Raw genomic sequence first — 17,757 nt, forward strand, 5'->3', positions numbered from 1 at the left:
AGAGGCCCTGTGTCCTCTCCCAACAGAACCTGGGTGGCAGCTTTGGGTTGACAGGGCGGCATCGTGCTCACCGGGATGGGCTCCTCCTCCTCTGCCGCGCCGTTCTCCAGCGGCTCCGCCTGCTCCTGCTTCCTCTTGGCTTTCTTCTTGTCTCGTGGCTTCTCCTCCTTCTCCTTCCTGTGTTTCTTCTTCTTGTGCCGAGATGACTTCTGAAGCAGAGTCTGCGCTCAGGCCCATGTGTCCCGCCCGCCAAAGGCCCCTGCCATCATTCTCTCCCCTCACGTCACAAGGGGGAGGGGGGAGCAGGTGGGACAGCAAAGCCAGGAATCCCACAGGTCACCATGGCTGGTGGAGGTCAGGCCCGGCAGACACGAGAACCTTGGGGCCAACAGGTCAGTAGTAGGAGCTGGTCAGAGGGAAGGCAAATCCACAGCACAGAGCAGCAAGACTTTAGACTGTCATACAGGGACAACCTCACTGGCCACAGCAGAGGAAGGAGTGCTCACAGAGAGCTGTGCCTACATTCACACCAGCCAGGGCCAATAGCCCAGCATGTACGGACGAATGACCTCACACACGGAAGTATCACAGCTATGAGCACGAGCAAGGCTCCAAGGCAGCACACATGAGGGGGCTTCCGGAGGGGCTCGGGCTGGGTTAATAGCTTAGTGGTGAAGAGAGCTTGCTGCTCCATCACCTCAGATCCCAGGACCACAGAGCATCCTCCACACACACCATTCATCTCTCTAAAAAGAAGAGAACATCAGAGATGCTCTCAATGAGCCAGACACTGGAGGGACTCCAGTCATGGGACTCCATGACTGGTGCATCTAGAGACCGCAAGTGTATGCAAGGGTGATGGGGGTGCAGGAGGGGATGTGGCCAACTAACTGCTCAGGGGCGATGGAAGGCTCTGCCATGAGATAGCGCTGTGGCGCACAGCTTGGAAACTGCACCGGAACCACCAGATCCTTTCCAGAGGCTGAAGCATCAGGAGCAGCCATTTCTGGAGGAAGCCACTACTGAGACCCCTGTGAGCGTGCCTATGGCCTGGGGTTCAGGCACAGCCTTGGGTGGCTTGTCCTGCATGCCTCACCCTTTCCTGGTCATGATCCATGTGGTCCTCCTCATCCTCTGGCTCTTCCCTTTTGAGGACCTCACACTCATCCTTAGTAGGGGCGACAGTGCTCACAGCAAGTTCTTCCTGCAGAGACAGAAAGGGCAGGGGTACTTCTGGTAGAGTGACACCCCCTGACTGCTCAAGGCTGCAGCTTGAGAAGCAGCAGTAAAGGAATTCTGAACTTACTTAACCAGAGCTGTCCCCAGGTGAGGGTCGGGGACACCCTCCAAAGGATCTCTGTGGACAACCCCTCTGCCAAGCAGAGCCCCGCAGGACAGCAACAGACACAGGCGAGGAGGGGAGCGTGGGCACAGGGCCTGACCCAGGGCCTCCCACAGGCTGGACTCCACTCATTGTTGCAGGCCTGTAGGGGCAATGCCTGCCACTCTCCAGCTCCTGGGGCGAGGGGACACTCAGAGTGGGGCCAGCACTTACCGTGGATGGGACAGGAGCGGGGACAGCAGCAGGTGGTGGGGTGGTAGAGAGCCAGAAGTCTAAGTCCTCGCCCTGAAGCTGCAAGAAGAGTGTTTTTGGCAAAGGCAGGGAGTGGCTAGGACAAGAGCTGGTCTCCAGCCAGTTGCCATCCTCCCCTCCCCACCACAGGAAAGGCCTGCCTGCTGTGCAGCAGTCATGCTGAGTACTGGCTGCTCTCACACAGGTGTCCGCTGCACCCACCAGCCATGCAGAGGGTAATGACATCACAGAAAGCAGTAGAGCTGAGTACATGGAGTGTGTGCGTTCTGACCCAAGTTATCCCACTGTAGCCCAGGTTGGCCTAGAAGTCAGGGCAGTCCTGGGATCTGGCCTGTCTGTGGCTGGGTATGATGCTACAGCCCCAGCAGCAGACGGGCTATCTCTAAACCTCACCACACTGAGCTACACCTCAGCAGCATCACTGGGATCCTAGACTTGATGAGGGCACCCAAGAAATAGAATACAGTTTTAGCTAGGCCTGTTACCTCAGCTTCTCAGGAGGTCGAGGCAGGAGGATTGACTATTTAAGGCTAGCTTAGAGAACTCAGTGAGATCTAGTCTCAAAATGCAAGGTAAAAGTAGCCTGAGTGCTGGGCATGATGACACATGTCTTTAATTTCAGCACTTAGGAGGTAGAGGCAGGAGGATCTCTGTGGGTTTGGGCCTAGCCTGGTCTACATAGTGAGTTCCAGGTTGGCAGGAGTGACAGTGAGACCCTGTCTCAAAACAAACCAAGCAGCTGGAGGCTGTGACAGGGCTATCGCATGCTCCCCAGGACAGATTGTAGAGGCCTAGCTTGCGGACAGCAGCTCACTGTGCGCGGCCTCCCTGGCTCCTTTCCTCACTGCGCCCAGCTCTGCCCTCAGGTGGGGTTGGCCGGCTTTGCCCTCAGCGCTCAGGCTGGAGCCCCAGGTGCGCACCTTCTTGTCCAGCTTCTTTTCTCTCTCTCGCTCTTTGGGCTTCTTCTCCTTCTTCTTGGGCTTCTTGCTCTTCTTCTCTACCCCAGGGACGCACTCCTTCTCTGGAGACTTCACTGTCTCCGCATTTCTATGCTTCTGGACAGGCAGCTTCTCACTGTCAGCCAAGGGCCTTGGGAGAGGTGAGGACATGAGGTCACCAGGCTGAGGCGCCAGCAAGTGCCCATGACAGCTGTGGTGCCAGGAGTGGACCCTCTGCCTGCACAGCAAACGCCCGGGCTTCCCGCCCACTTCTGGATATGACGGCTCATGTGAAGGACAGGCTGGCCAGCCACTGAGCTCCAGAGGCCACTGTGCTCTGGCTGCTAGGGCTGGCTTGTAGTGGGTGCTGGAGGGTAACCTCAGGTTCTCATCCTCACACAGCAGGCACTGCACTGAGCCCCTCACCACAGGGTGTGCGCGGCATCACACGCAAACACACACCCCTCTGCCATGGCCACGTACTCCCCCACCCCCACCCCGAAGGCTAAGAGCTTTCTCAGCACCCTGGGAATGGGGACCTCACCGGCCCAGGTGCACCCCAGGTGTACCCCTACACCCCTCACTTACTTATCCAGGTCAATGTCCAGTGCCCTGTAGGGGTCATTGGGGTCTTTGTCATCCTCGTCACTAGGCAGAGCATTCTGAAAGAATGGAGGGGTCAGTGTTCAGTCAACTAACAACCGCAGGTGTTGGTGGAGGCTCAGTCCCTTCTGCCCCAAACAGCAGGGCTGTCTGCTGTCGTGCCCACACCCGCACAGCTCGGCCCGGGAGGACGTCCCTCAGTGCCACGCACAGCTCAGCCCGGGAGGACGTCCCTCAGTGCCACCCACGGCTCAGCCCGGGAGGACGTCCCTCAGTGCCACGCACAGCTCAGCCCGGGAGGACGTCCCTCAGTGCCACCCACGGCTCAGCCCGGGAGGACGTCCCTCAGTGCCACCCACGGCTCAGCCCGGGAGGACGTCCCTCAGTGCCACGCACAGCTCAGCCCGGGAGGACGTCCCTCAGTGCCACCCACGGCTCAGCCCGGGAGGACGTCCCTCAGTGCCACGCACAGCTCAGCCCGGGAGGACGTCCCTCAGTGCCACGCACGGCTCAGCCCGGGAGGACGTCCCTCAGTGCCACGCACAGCTCAGCCCGGGAGGACGTCCCTCAGTGCCACCCACGGCTCAGCCCGGGAGGACGTCCCTCAGTGCCACCCACGGCTCAGCCCGGGAGGACGTCCCTCAGTGCCACCCACGGCTCAGCCCGGGAGGACGTCCCTCAGTGCCACCCACGGCTCAGCCCGGGAGGACGTCCCTCAGTGCCACCCACGGCTCAGCCCGGGAGGACGTCCCTCAGTGCCACGCACAGCTCAGCCCGGGAGGACGTCCCTCAGTGCCACGCACGGCTCAGCCCGGGAGGACGTCCCTCAGTGCCACCCACAGCTCAGCCCGGGAGGACGTCCCTCAGTGCCACCCACGGCTCAGCCTGGGAGGACGTCCCTCAGTGCCACCCAGAGCGGGGCTGGCAGCACAGAGCGCAGTGAAGCCGCGGTCGCAGGGGCTTGTGCTTTGCATCAGTACACAGCTGTCTGCTCACAGCGAGCCAGCCTCCTGCCCCTGTACTTTTAGGAACACACAGCCTGTTGCCACCAAGGATGAAAGGACTGGGCAGAGGCTAACCTCGGGCATCTCCTCAGTGACAATGTCCACACGCTGGGCAGGGGCAATGTCCTCGTCGCTCTCTGTGGGCAGCGAGCTGTGACGGCGCTTGCCCTTCTCCTTCTTCTTCCTCTTCTTGTCCTTCTCCAGGCGCTGCCGGTGCCGCCGCTGCTCCTCCAGCTTCACGTACTGGTCGGACGCGGGCATGCCTGTGGGAGCGTGGGTGGCACAGCTCAGCAACACCCAGAACCCGTCATGTCATGTCCTGCACATAAGCTCAGGGCCAAGAGACACTTGCCTGGAACCTTCAGAGGCACCGAGAGGTCGATCTGCACCACAGGGATGTGCTCCACGCCTGGTGCGTCCTGGTATCGCTGAAGGAGGGACCCAGGGTGTCAGTGAGCCTCAGCGGCTCAGGAGGCAGGAAGAGGGGGCCCTATGTGCCAGACTGGGCGTTCCTCATCCGCTCCAGGTTCCATAGAGAGAAGATGGGCCCACAGCCCAGGTGACACCACAGGCTGTGAGGAAGGACTAACTGCAGCCTTCCTTTTACGCCGAGATAAAAATCTAACCATGACTGTCACTTTTTATTTATTTATTTTGGACACAGGGACTTTAGTAGGCTTGCCTCACACTCACTCTGTAGCCAAGGACGACCTTAAATTCCTGATTGTCTTGTCTATCTCCTGAATGCTGGGTGACCGTGCTTGGGTGATGTAGTGCCGGCCAAGGGCTCTACCCTCCCCACAGAGCTCTAGTGCTAATCCTGGCTTCTTCCAAAATGGAAGCTTAACTCCAGAGCAGGTGCCCTCCACACCAGGGGTGCTATCAACTCTCTTTCTAGGCCATCATGGTCAGTAGTGACCCTCCTACCACAAAAGCTGGAATCTCCCAGGGGCATGAGGATCTGCAGAGGGCTAGGAGCCAGGCACCTGCCCGTGTGGGATCAGCACGACCTGTGCCTGTGGGTACAGTGGGCCAGGTGGGCAGAGCGTCCACCCTGTGGTAGCAGTCAGGGCCTCTGGGCCCATCCAGACCACAGAGGGCTCTCCAAGACCTAGACACAGCACAGCTCTGCGCAGCTGGGCTACCCAGGCACTGCTGCTGTAAGTCCATTGCTTTCCTGAGGCTTCAACAAGGCAGCTGGTGAGGGACACTCAAGGATGCCACTTGCCTTCTGTGGGGACGGGGAGCTCTTGATGTAGAAGGGATTGTTGGCTTGTTCCTGCTTCCGGGCCTCTCGCCGCTGTGGGAACAGGACTCCACATAAGCATGTGTCTCAAGACCTGCCAGCCCAGGTCCCAAGACCCCAGGTGGGCAGGGCAGAAAGCTTAAAAGCACTTCAAGGGGCGGAGCTCTTGGGTGGGCGGAGCTCCCGGGTGGGCGGACTGCCTGAGGTTCCTGCCTCCTAAAAGGGCTGGCCTGGGTCTACCCATCCTGAGCCACAGCTCCTGTCCACCATTCCTACTCTAGTGTTTGTTGAGGGTCCAGAAAGGGGGACTCATGAGAGGGGCTGACTCTGGACAAAGGGACAAGGTGGAAGTCAAGAGTCCTCTGGCCCATGTGTCACAGGCTGTGTCTGATAGCATGGCCAAGCCCCAGATGCCCTTGGCCTGACACTACTTTTAGTGAACTGGCTGCTCCTGAAATGCCATGCTCACCCGGGCCAGCTCCTCCTCATCCTCCTCAGGCTGCCTGCGTCGAGAGTGCCTCTGCTCCTCTTCGTGGAAGATGGCCTTGGGTTTCTCCTCCTCAGATTCACTGTCAGACGGTGGCTCGTTGATCCAGGCATCCAGGTCTAGGCTAGGTAGTACAGAGGGGTCATATGGTGGCCTGGTCTCCTCTGTGTTGTCCTACTATTACCACCACAACACTTAGCCCAAGTAGAGGCCACCAGGTGCCTGTGACATCTTTTAACAGCAGCACCTCAGGGAGGCGGCTGGGAGGCACCCAGAGGCCATGTGATGTGGTAGATAATGGCAGGCAAGGACGCTCCGGAGGACCAGGGACTAGCAGCAGTCCCAGGAAGGGTGGCTCTGTGTGAGTGAGCAAGGGCGGGCTCAGGCCGCCTAGCCCCAGGGCCATTTCTTGTCACTCTGGCTGGTGGCAGGTGTGAAAGCCCCTAACTATTTCCTTGATCAGGGTCATTTCAGTGGCTGCAGCCCCCAATCCTCACCCTTCAGGAACTGGGACTTTCTTCTGGGCCTTGGGGGCCACAGGGTTCAGCTCTCCTGCGAACAAGGCGCTCACTTCCTCGGCCACCGGCACGCCCTTCGCCTGCAGCTTTTGCACGTGCTTGACCAGCTGCAGGATGCACGATGCCTAGGGGACAGCAACCAAGAATGGGGTGCCTGACCCCTCCCCTTGTGGTTCAGCTACACACCCAGCCAATGTCGGTGGCCATCTCAGACAGGGAGGGAGTCAGCCCAAGTGGAGAAGACTCCAGGTAATGTCACCTCCTGTGGGGCTACCAAAGGCCACTCAGTCCTGTGCACACACAGCTATACAAGGCAGCTCTGGCCACTGTGCCACATAAGCATACCAACAGCAGGTGTGGCTCAGTGTGCAGCCACACTTCCTACAGGGCCCAGCCTGGGCCTGCTCCTCAACCATGGATGGGTTAGCGCCCAGACCTGAGCTTGTCAAAAGAGGGTCTCCAGAGACCTAGTAAAAGCCACATGGCAAGCCGGGCGTGGTGGCGCATCCCAATAATCCCAGCACTCGGGAAGCAGAGGCAGGCGGATCGCTGTGAGTTCAAGGCCAGCCTGGTCTGCAAAGTGAGTCCAGAACAGACAAGACTACACAGAGAAACCCTGTTTCAAAAAACAAACCAACCAACCAAAAAAAAAAAAAAAAAAAAAACCCACACGGCGCCTGGTTCAGTGACAGCTGACATTACCATGGGGTATCAAAAGCAGCCTTGGCCATTGGGCCCAAATGCTCAGGTGTCAGCCCAGGACCTTGGCCACCTGCTGTCCCGGGCTGGAGTGTGACTCAGTGACAGAGCACATGCCTGACACAGACAGGTTCAAGGCCTGACCCACAACAAACAAACAAAGCAGGGCCCTGCCCAGCCCTATTACCTGCTGCCCTGGCTCTCAGGCCCATCCACACCCAACCCCTGCCCACGGGCTCCAAGCCTCAGCTGGGCTGGAGACTTCAACAACGCGCCGGAGAAGGGAGAAAATCCTTCCCATCTACTGGTTGTGCTGGGGATAAGGACCAGGAAGGGGCCAAGATGTTCCCAGACATGGGGGCCCTGGTAACACCACTGCCTTGAGTGTAGCTACAGCTATGTGAGTACACGTGTTCAAGCGCAGCCCCAGCTGGAGATGCCATGCAGGGCAGCTGTGGACCTTGAAGCCCTGCTGCCTCTGAGGTGTGGGGTGTGAGCAGGTATCCCTGCCCTCCTGCCTGACCCCATGCCAGCCCCGCATGTGCCTACACGGCATGAGCCACGCCCTTGCCATGTTCAGTCTCAGCCATGAGCAGAATCCCCAGTATGCAGGTCTTACCCGCTCCTGCACCTCCAGGTCAGCACTCTGCACAAACTGCGGCAGCCGCTCCACCAGCAGCTGGGTGACGTCCTGCGCAGCGTCAGCGTCATCAGCCTGCTCCTTCTGCTGCAGGATGGACGCGTACAGCTTCACCACATTCTGCACATACACAGCCTGGATGTGGCCGGGCAGTGTGGTGACCTTGGGCCGCAGCATGGCCTCCAGGGTTTGCTGGGGTTCCTGTAGGTGCCTGGGGGACAGGAGCTGCATGAGGCTACTGAGCACACCCACAGACCCAGGGAAGCAGGGCCTGTGCTTCTCAGCTAAAGCACAGCCTTGGGGCACGTGCTCTCACTGTGCAGAAGTGGGAAACCGAGAACCATGAACACATACAAAAGGGCACAGTTTAAGAAACCAGGGCAAAGATGTGACTGTCACCAGCAGACAGAGGACAGAGGACCTGTGTTTGCCTGATCTGTACGCGGTCCTGGGTTCAATTCCCAGCACCACAAAAGTTGCCAATGAGCTCCTGGCATCCGTGTGCTGTGGCTGCCCTGTGGGGTTCAAGGAGAGGGCTCCCACCGAGTCCTCAAAGAGGGACTGATATGCTGCTGCGTGGGCTGAGCCCTGGGGCAATGGGAGGTACTGGGCAAATTCCATCATTTCCAGAGAGATGAGATCTCTGACTCCTGAGTTTGATATTTAACAACACACGCACACCTGCTCTGTGTCATAGCTGTTATGTGTCCTCTGACCCAGGTGTGTGAGGTGGAACGCAGTGCTGCAGCCACCCCAGCCTACCCACCCATGTACTCCTGGAGCCTGGCATGAAGGCAAAGCAGCTGCATGTGGCGCTCAATGAGGCGGCTTCAGGGCTGGTGGGATGGGCTTCACCATTGCCACTGAGGAAGGTGAGGCCGGGCCCTGATGGTGGCAGCCTGCCCAGCTGGGACGCAGAGCACATCTGCTCCATGGTCTACGATCTAGAGGAACCTCTGCATAGCCAGTGTGACCCAAATGGACAGGCCATCCGTGGAGGGACACGGGCTGCCCACGTACCCCCGCCAGGCTGCACCAACTCACTCTGAGAACTCCCCGCAGATCCAGGCAGCAGCATAGAGCACCTCACAGATGCCGTTGCGCTGAGTGCTGCTGGCCACTAGGTGGGCACTGTCAAGCAGCGCAGACATCTGGGACACAGCAAATTTGCGAATGGCCTTGACCCGGATGGCCACATCCAGCATCTGTGCAGCAATGAGGTGGCCATGGCGGGTACCCTCCAACCGCGTCAGCTCCACGAGGATGCTGATGTACCACTCGAAGTTGGTGATGTGTTGGTAGTTGGACTGGCTGCAGATGTCAATGATCTTGGTGAGCAGCTCATCGCGATAGGTGGTGCCCTCGGCCTTGTCCACGTGGGTCATCAGCTTCTTTACAATCTCCATCAGGTTTTTCTTGGATACCTGCGGCAAAAGAGCCAGATGGTGAGCAAAGGCAGGCGCAGACAGCCATTACCGCTGACAGCCGAGCCAGGACTTAGGAGCCCAAGAGGGCAGTTTCCTCCCGAGACAGCAGAGTTGTGTCTGACCAAGGGAGAGTGACTAAGGCCCTCACACTGGGTACCTAGCCCCATTAGAGCCTGGACAGGGGCCAAGGCTAACCCCAGCAGCCTGGGCAGCAGTGGCCCAGGTGCTGAAGTTTCGAAGGCTGCAGGCCACACACCATTCCATAAAGCAGGTCGAGGGCACGCAGGCGGATGGACTCGTCCTTGTCATCTAGGCACTGCAGGATCAGGTCCTTGTGGGACTGCACAGATTTGGGGTGCGTCTTCAGGATTTTAGACATGGCCAGCAGCCCCAGGTACTTTACTGTAAAGACCAAGTGGCTGTTAGCTTGGGCACAGTGAGTGGAATAGCATGACCCATGGTACAACAGAGGGAATGTATAACCACCTCCAGCCACGATGGCCCCAACTGGAGATGCTTATAGCTGATGGTCACTTTTGTAAGCCACGCCCCCAGGAAGCCAAGGTGGAGGCTGTGTACCCCAACCTCTCACAACATAGTGGCACACGCCTTTAATCCCACCACTCAGGAGGGAAAGGAAGGCGGATCTCTGAGTTCAAGGCCAGCCTGGGCTATGCAGAGAAACCATGTCTCAAAAAACAATACAAAGCCGGGCATGGTAGCGCACACCTGTAATCCCAGCACTTGGGAAGCAGAGGCAGGCGGATCTCTGTGAGTTTGAGGTCAGCCTGGTCCACAGAGAGAGTTCCAGAACAGCCAAGGCTACACAGAGAAACCCTGTCTCAAAAAACAAAAAACAAGAACAAAAACAAAAAAAAAAAACCCAAAACAAGAAAAGCAGCTCAATGACTGTGCGTCCCAGGACCCTGCCCACATGCTCTGAAGTGACAATGGCTGCTAGTCTAGCTGTGCACCAGAACCTGAAGCCTCACTTTGTGACAGAGTGAGAGGTGGTCCCATCGACAAATGGGACACCTCCCAACAGTAAGACATGAGAGCGGCTGAGACGCTGCGGTCTGAGGTGGGGATCCGTGTGACCCTGTGCCCTATGGGCTGTCTGTCTTTAGGTGAGGGGTGGGACGTGGTAGACAACGGAAGCTCACCCTTGGCCTGAGGAAGCAGGGGATGGCACTGACATGGACCCCATTTTGGAGCAGGTTTAACCAGAGAGCAGTGTGGGGACACAAGGCAGCTGTGGGTTGCTGCAAGCTTCCCTGAGGCCTGGGGTGATGGTAGCCAGACTTTCAGAGGGACTCTGGACTTGAATCCACCACCTCCTTCCAAGCGCTAAGACAATAGGTGTGTACCATCACACCAAGCCTCCTTTTGCCCTTCAAAATAAAAACAACTCATATTAGCTGGAATCCCAGCACTCCAGAGGCAGAGGTAGGCACCCTGGTCTACAGAGAGAGTTCCAGGTCAGCCAGGGCTACACAGAGAATCCCTGTCTTGAAAAGCCAAAGAAAACAAAAAAAAGAAAAAGAAAAAAAAAAAAAAACCCCAAAGCCTAACCATTTATTTATATGGGGGTGCACCAAAGTCAGTAGACCCTCTGTAGGAGTAATGTCTTTCTTTCCACTATGTGGTCCCAGGGATCAAATCAGGCTATCAAGCTTGGTGGCAAGCACCTTTATGCACTGAGCCATCTCACTAGCCCCCTTGTTTTGTTTTGACACAGGTCTTGCTGTGGAACCAAGTTGACCTGGATCTCCCAACTGTCCTGCTGCAGCCTCCTGCTTGCTAAGACGCAGCCGTGGCCTGAGCGCAGATCTCACCATTTATTTCTGAGACAACGTTTATGTAGCCTAGGCTAACCTTGAAGTCAGTAAGTTGCCAACCATGACCTTGAAGCCTGTGCCACATAGCTGGTTTCTGAGGCGTAGGTGGGTCTGTCTGTGACCCTGACACATTAGTGTGCTCGAACAACACAGCACGAGCCCAGCCTGGAGCACCTTCCTGTCTGCTGTCCCCACCACAGTCCGTTCAGCCCTATCTTCCAAGAAGCCGGCCCTGCAACCACCAAGCACCCCTCGCCATGGTGAGGGCTCCCAGGCACCCCACACAGTCCTCATGCTGGAATGGCACTAGGGCAGCAGAGGGCAGAGGGCCTGAGCATCTGGTCCTCAGGGGCGGGGCTCTGACTCCTGGGCAGAGCACTCAGGTGTGGAAGACAGGAAGGTGGGAGGGACTTACAGTTCTGGTCTGAGTCTTCTATCAGTATCCTCAGCTTCTGGACGCAGAGCTGAGAGGAGGGGAAAGCCACGCTGGTCACGTCCTCCCAGGCAGGGCTGGGTGTTGCTCTCCACCCCACTACCAGCCCTGACCAAGGGCATGCATCTGGGGACAGGGAGGGCAGGTGACTGCAGCCTTCTCACTGGGGAAGTGAGACATGACATGACAAAGTGGACCTGCAGGTGCCAGTGAGGACAAGTGGGAGTGAGGAGGTGAGAGTGCGGGAGAGTGAGTACATAGCAGCTGCCCAGGCAAGCCGATTTGGCCCTCACAGGGCAGATGGAGGAGCAGTGGAGAAAGGAGGTACCCGTGGGAGGGCTGGGCCTAGATGACTTCCTGCATACTTGAGCTGTTTGTGAAAAGTGACCTTGGAGGTGATCACAGTTGTCTCTACACTGCTGAGGAACCTGACCACCATGTTAGATTTAGTCCCTCTGACATGCACAGAGACTTACCTGGATGCTGGCGCTGTGGTTAGGCATTCCGGAAGACAGTGAGATGAGCACTGGGACACATGGAGTCTGAGGTTAGTGCCCCTGAGCCAGACCCTGACACCCTACTGACCCATCCCCACCAGCAGGGACCTGGCTGCCTGGCTCCCAGGAGGCTTGAGGCGGCTGCATGTTCAGAAAGCGGATATAGGCTGGGCCTTGGGAAGCCAGGGATCTGGCCTGGGTTTCCCGCCCTCCCTCACAAGTTCTTGGGCCTAAAGTACCGGTACCTAAGACAGGCTCACTCATAACTCCTTTTCCTCTCTGGGGTCTGAGGAACAGACCTGTGCTGGGCAGAGTTGGCCCAAGACCCTGCAAAGCCCCTGAGGCAGGATAGCAGAGAGGAAGGCTGTGTTTAATCACAAGCACAAGGATGCTGGGCCCAAGTCCTAAGTCTCTACTTGGGTATGCTGTGTGCATGTGTGTGCACAGGAAGACAAAGGGGAACAGCAGGCAGCGTCTGCCACCCTTCCCGCTTGCGTCTCTGGCTGACCCTGGAGCTCACTGACTGGCTAAAGTGGCTGCCAGCAAGCTCGAGTGATCTGCCTGCTCCTCTCCCCAGTGCTAGGGTGACACAGCCCAGCCATGACTTTGCACTCAACTTTCCATGCCTGCAAAGTAAGCACACTGCTGTCTCTCAGCCTGGCTCCTAGGTGATCTGGGTGAAATGGCTACCTCAGCTCAGGTCTGCTGCATGGGCCTGCCAGGTAGACCATGAGCTGGTCTTGGGCTCTGTCCCCAAGCTGGGAAATAACCTCTCAAATTTGCAAAGAGGCCTGAGAAGGGCTGGGAGATGAGCCATGGAGAGACCTGAGCTTACAGCAGCACTAGAGAAGAAAGCCTGGGCGGGGCGCGGCCTCACCTAGGGATGCTCTGGGTGCTGGGCAGCTCAGGCCGCTCACAGGAGGACCTGCACCTTTCCCAGCTCGGTAGTAACCAAAGAGGGGCCCGATCCCACCTCCACCCCGTTAGTGCCCTCCCTGCAGGGCTATGTCAGTGCACTCACCTGCAATCACAGTATTCACACACTCGTATAGCAGGGACATGGCAGAGGTGCTGAGAGAGAGGAAGGTATGAGGACCCCGCCCAAGTAGTGCTGCCCACAAACATGGTCACTCTGCTGGGCTCTGTGGGAGCAGTGTCACTGCCACCCCGCTAAAGCCCAGTGACACCATGTGATCACTGTGGCTCCTCCCTGTGGGCAGGGAATGCAGCCCACCACTGACTTCTCCCACCCGCAGCCCCGTCCTTGCATGCGTCACAATGGCCTGCAGGTTCTCCTGTGCCACCCTGGCAGAGGATCAGTCTGAGGGACATGGAAGCCCTGGGCCGCAGGGTAGTTAAGGGCAACATGAACGCACTGCTCCTTGTGGGCATGCAGGTGGAAGGTGACTGAATCGAGTGCTATGAATCCAGCACCCACAGGAGGCTGGGGCAGAGAGTGAGGCAAGGAGGGTGAGGTGGAGAGGAGTGGATGTCAGAGTGGCACCAGTGTCCCTGCCCAACTTGGTAGCAGCCAAAGAGGGGGCCAATCCCACCCCCATCCCATTAGTGCCCTGTGAGGAGTAGGTACCTGTGAATGAGGTTGGTGAGAGGCTCGATCAGTTTCTTGCCCAGCCTGGGCTCCAGGGGAGTCAGGGCACCGAACTGCAGGGAGAGGGGTGCCACAGTCACCGGGAATGCCCATAGGCCATGGACCCAGGCCCAGCACACGCCCGCCCTTCCGCACCTACCAGCTTGATGATCTTGATGAGGACCCAGTTGTTGGTGGAAGATGTCATGAGCTTGAAAAACAGTGGGGCCAGGGACAGGTAGTTCTTAGGGTTACGGCGTGCCAGCTCACAGATGACATTAACAGCTGCAGACTGCACCCCTAAAGACCAAGAAAGGGGTCCATATCAGCAGAGAGTGGAACATTCTGCTACCAAGGTGGTGTCTCCATCAACAAGGACATCCCTGTTTACATCAGTAACAGTCATACCCACAGGGCACACCATCCCGTCACAGAAAAGGAGGCGCCCATCTACAAAGGGATACCCTGGACAACAGGAACATGTGGTACAGGGCTCACTGTGGAAGCCTAAGCACACACTGGCGATTGTCAGCATGCACACAGCCAGCGAGAGCCCAGCCATGTGGCCCAGTCAACAGTCCTGGGGCTACTCTGAGCAGAGGGAAGCTGAGGGAACACTGTTCCTGCTTAGGATAGATGGCTTGTCTACACCTTGCCCCTTTGAATTTTTTTTTTTTAAGATTTATTTATTGGGCTGGAGAGATGGCTCCGAGGTTAAGACCACTGGCTGTTCTCCCGAAGGTCCTGAGTTCAATTCCCAGCAACCACATGGTGGCTCACAACCATCTATAGTGTTCTGATGTCCTCTTCTGTTATGCAAGCATATATGCAGGCAGAGCACTATATACATAAGAAATAAATAAATCTTTAAAAAATAAAAGATGTATTATATATAGTGTTTTGTTTGCATATATGCCTGCAGGCCTGAAGAGGGCATCAGATCACATTATAGATGGCTGTGAGCCACCATGTGGTTGCTAGAATTGAACTCAGGACTTTTGGAAGATCAGACAGTGCTCTTAACCTCTGAGCCATCTCTCCAGCCCCATTTGGCTTTCTTGAAATGGGTGTTAATGTGGGAGGGAGACGACTCAACAGTGTAGGCTGCCTGTGCTGTGTGAGCAACTCCAGTGAGCTCCCGGTCTCTTAAGAAGCAGACCCGAGTGGGATTGTTTCTTTGTTCTGTCCCTGCCACCCTGTCTGGGAGGGGACAGACAGGACATGGACCACACTGCTCTCTCCCAAGGGAAGGTTCACCCAGCTCCAGGCTAAACACCACCCTGATTAGGCTCCTTCACACACACTCAAAGAAGCACAAAATGACAGCAAGGCACATGCACAGGAATGTCCTGGCCCCAGTGTGGTGGCTCTGCTCGCTATTGCCCCGGCTCAGGACAGCACCAAAAAGACCACCCAAGGCATACAGAGGACAGAGAGGGACAATCAAGTGGCCAACGATGATTAGTCATCACATCTGTCCTATCTAGAGAAGCCCCAGTAAGAGCTGTGTCCCTGAGCTGGGAGGAGCAGTTCTTGACAGCTCACTAGCTAGGCAGGGTACTCAAGAGCCCCTCCTACAAGAGGGCACTGCCATGCCCAGCCCTAGCCACTGCTGACTTTTTCTAAGGCAGGGTCCCCTGGAACCAGGCTGGCCTTGAACGCCTGGCCCTTCTGCCTCCACGGCCAGGAACGTGCTACCACACCTGCTTTACTATGTGCCGGGCATCCCATGACCTGAGCCCCAGCCTCTGCCTTTCCACTTTACCTTGGGACAAGGTGTCAGTCTATAACCCAGGCTGTCCTTACAATTCTCCTGCCTCAGCCTGCTGAGGACCTGAAGGAGGGAAGCAGTGAGCCACAGGGTGGCCAGAGCCCTTCTACTTTCCAGCTGGAATCAGCTGAACTGAGTGCCTGGCCCACTGAGGAGGAGTGCTCACTGCTGAGCTATGTGCTGCTCTGGGCCTTATCTTTCCCTGACAGACAGCAGCCTGTAGGCTGGGAAATGAGAGGCTTCCAGGCCTAGCCTCCTCTTGTGAACACACCTGCACAAACACTCATCTGCCCCATGAGTAAAACGCCAGGTGGGTCCCTTGTATGCCAGTCTCAGGGAGCTGATGGCAGACGTTGCCTCCGAGGCCCATGCTGGGCTGTGTGGCTGCTGTAACGTGTGGTCTGGGCTATAAGACCTGCTCTACTGGAGTGTGTGCTCCTCTCAGGGGCCTGGATGTGCACTGGTTTCCCAGCCTCATCTCCCGGGTCTCTGCCTCACACACAGCCTGAGACAGCGGGCTTCAAGCACAGACCATGCAGATGTGCTACAGCAACCTGTCTCAGGATGCTGCTTCCAGGGCGCAGGCAGCAGGAGCCTCGGAGGGACAGAGTTGCCACTCTACTTGTGTGTCTCAGAGTAGGAGGTGCTCGTGTGCTCAAATCCTAAATGACTACAACTTTAATGACATTTAAAACTTCCACAGCCTGGCAGTGGTGGCGCACGCCTTTAATTCCAGCACTCGGGAGGCAGAGGCAAGCGGAGCTGTCTGAGTTCAAGGCCAGCCAGAGCTATACAGAGAAACCCTGTCTTGAGAGATAGAGAGGAAAAAAAAAAAAGCCTCCCCAGCCCCTCAGGGCTCCTGCACTGGATCTGAGGTCTATAGTACCCGAACCTGCTCATTTAGCTCTGCAGAGGTGGGAGAGAGCAAGACTGACTCACTTGCCACAGCTACATAGCTCTTAGGGGCCCCCTGGGCCCTACTGCCCTCTTAGCAAGCTGGCTGTGCTGGACCTGACTATCCATTCAGTCCAGGCAGGACCTGAGGCCCTGTGAACCATGGAGTCTCAACTTACCATGTGTACTGTGGCTCGTGGCTGCTATCCATCACCAGTGCAGATCGGAGGGGATTTGCAGCTGAGACCCATGCCCATGTTCCCACCATCCCCCACCCTCCTGTCCTTCCAGGAACTGGCTGGGCAGAGCTTCCCATCACCAACCTGGGTCTGGGTCCTCCAGCTTCTCCTTGAGGCGGGGGAAGGCAGGACGCAGCGACTCAGGGTACTTGAGGAACACCTTGTACATGATCAGCACTGCCTTCTTCCTGATGTATGGCTTCGTGTGAGACATCTGCGGGGACAGCAGGGTGGCTGGTGACTCACTGCCCAGTGCCCCTGACTCTTCCATGTCTCACCCCCTCCAAACCACCCAGAGCAAGCCCTGCGCCCACCCCCACCCCCCACCCTCTGATCTGCCTGCATGCAGGTGCAATGACACCAGCCCAGGCCAGCCTCCCTCCTCATCATCAGTGCTGGGCCCACAGAGGGCCATAGTCACTTGTGAAAACTGATGTGGTTATAACGTGTGGCCCCGTTCCAGACCGCCCTCACTTGAGCCTCCTCCATTCGAGTCTCTACACTGGCACAGGCAGGAACTAACCCTTAGCCCATAAGGCTCCAGGGGGCTCCATGCAGCCCTACATGGTATCTAGTCCACAGGGCTGGCAACTATCTGGAAAGCCTCACAAGCCAGACATCTACCAGGTGGGCCGGGGCAATCTGTCACAACAGCTGCAGCTCTGTTTGTAACAGGTCTCTGCTATGTCTGGATGGGGACAGCAGGCTCTGACTGACACACACACACACACACACACACCCTGTACTCAGTCACATCCACCTGACCACACAGCAGCACTCTCAGAGTGAGGGCTCAGCACTGGGCTCTGGCCATGGCTGGATGAAGGAAAAGGGTGGGGCAGGCACACAGAAACTCACCAGAGTCATGATGTCATTTGCCAGGTCTCTGGCAAGATCTGGAGTGACAAAACAGGACAGACCAGTCAGTGCCACTCCAGTGTCGTACTGGCTGGGGCTGCTCAGGTCCTGCAAGGGGACAACAGGAGGGTCAGTGGCAATCCTTTGAGACTTATCTGTATGTCTGTATCCCAGTTACCCTGCAGCTCAGCATGAGGGGGCAGTTCACAGCTCCTCTATGTCATCAAGGAACTGGAACACAGGTCGGAGGAGGAGGAGGATCAGAAGGCTCTGCATGGAGGCCACCAGGTCTGGGCTCCTTGGGGACAGAGGCTATTTTGCAAGTCACAACTCCTGAGCAAGGACTTCCTGGCTCCTGTCAATGCTGTAGGGACCTGTTTCTACTTGGCAACTTCCCCATGGTGTCAGGGACCATCCTCTGGCCCTTATTGAGCTGAGATGCTCTGGGCCAATGCTGAGTTCATCCTTCTAATAAGTAGGGGC

The 17,757-nt window shown here is 57.2% G+C and overlaps 1 protein-coding gene across 2 annotated transcripts in view; it reads right to left on the reverse strand.

Annotated features, from left to right (window-relative positions):
• AP3D1 (adaptor related protein complex 3 subunit delta 1) overlaps positions 1-17,757 on the reverse strand; it is a 36,658-nt gene that overhangs the window by 3,974 nt on the left and 14,927 nt on the right. Inside the window, exons 5-24 of one of the 2 annotated variants that reach the window (XM_084795488.1) lie at positions 17,275-17,382; positions 16,501-16,630; positions 13,673-13,812; positions 13,513-13,586; positions 12,946-12,995; positions 11,904-11,953; positions 11,410-11,458; positions 9,413-9,558; positions 8,774-9,153; positions 7,709-7,940; positions 6,370-6,515; positions 5,855-5,996; positions 5,368-5,439; positions 4,492-4,567; positions 4,215-4,402; positions 3,121-3,194; positions 2,515-2,683; positions 1,556-1,627; positions 1,097-1,204; positions 72-209 (exon numbers count right to left, since the gene is read on the reverse strand). In XM_084795488.1, the coding sequence (XP_084651614.1) occupies positions 72-209; positions 1,097-1,204; positions 1,556-1,627; positions 2,515-2,683; positions 3,121-3,194; positions 4,215-4,402; positions 4,492-4,567; positions 5,368-5,439; positions 5,855-5,996; positions 6,370-6,515; positions 7,709-7,940; positions 8,774-9,153; positions 9,413-9,558; positions 11,410-11,458; positions 11,904-11,953; positions 12,946-12,995; positions 13,513-13,586; positions 13,673-13,812; positions 16,501-16,630; positions 17,275-17,382 (2,544 nt within the window). Of the gene's footprint in view, positions 1-71; positions 210-1,096; positions 1,205-1,555; positions 1,634-2,514; positions 2,684-3,120; positions 3,195-4,214; positions 4,403-4,491; positions 4,568-5,367; positions 5,440-5,854; positions 5,997-6,369; positions 6,516-7,708; positions 7,941-8,773; positions 9,154-9,412; positions 9,559-11,409; positions 11,459-11,903; positions 11,954-12,945; positions 12,996-13,512; positions 13,587-13,672; positions 13,813-16,500; positions 16,631-17,274; positions 17,383-17,757 lie in introns of both variants that reach the window. The other variant, XM_084795489.1, reaches the window with a different exon arrangement.

Source organism: Acomys minous (assembly GCF_964271855.1).
Source record: "Acomys minous genome assembly, chromosome: 9".
Taxonomy (NCBI): Eukaryota; Metazoa; Chordata; class Mammalia; order Rodentia; family Muridae; genus Acomys; species Acomys minous.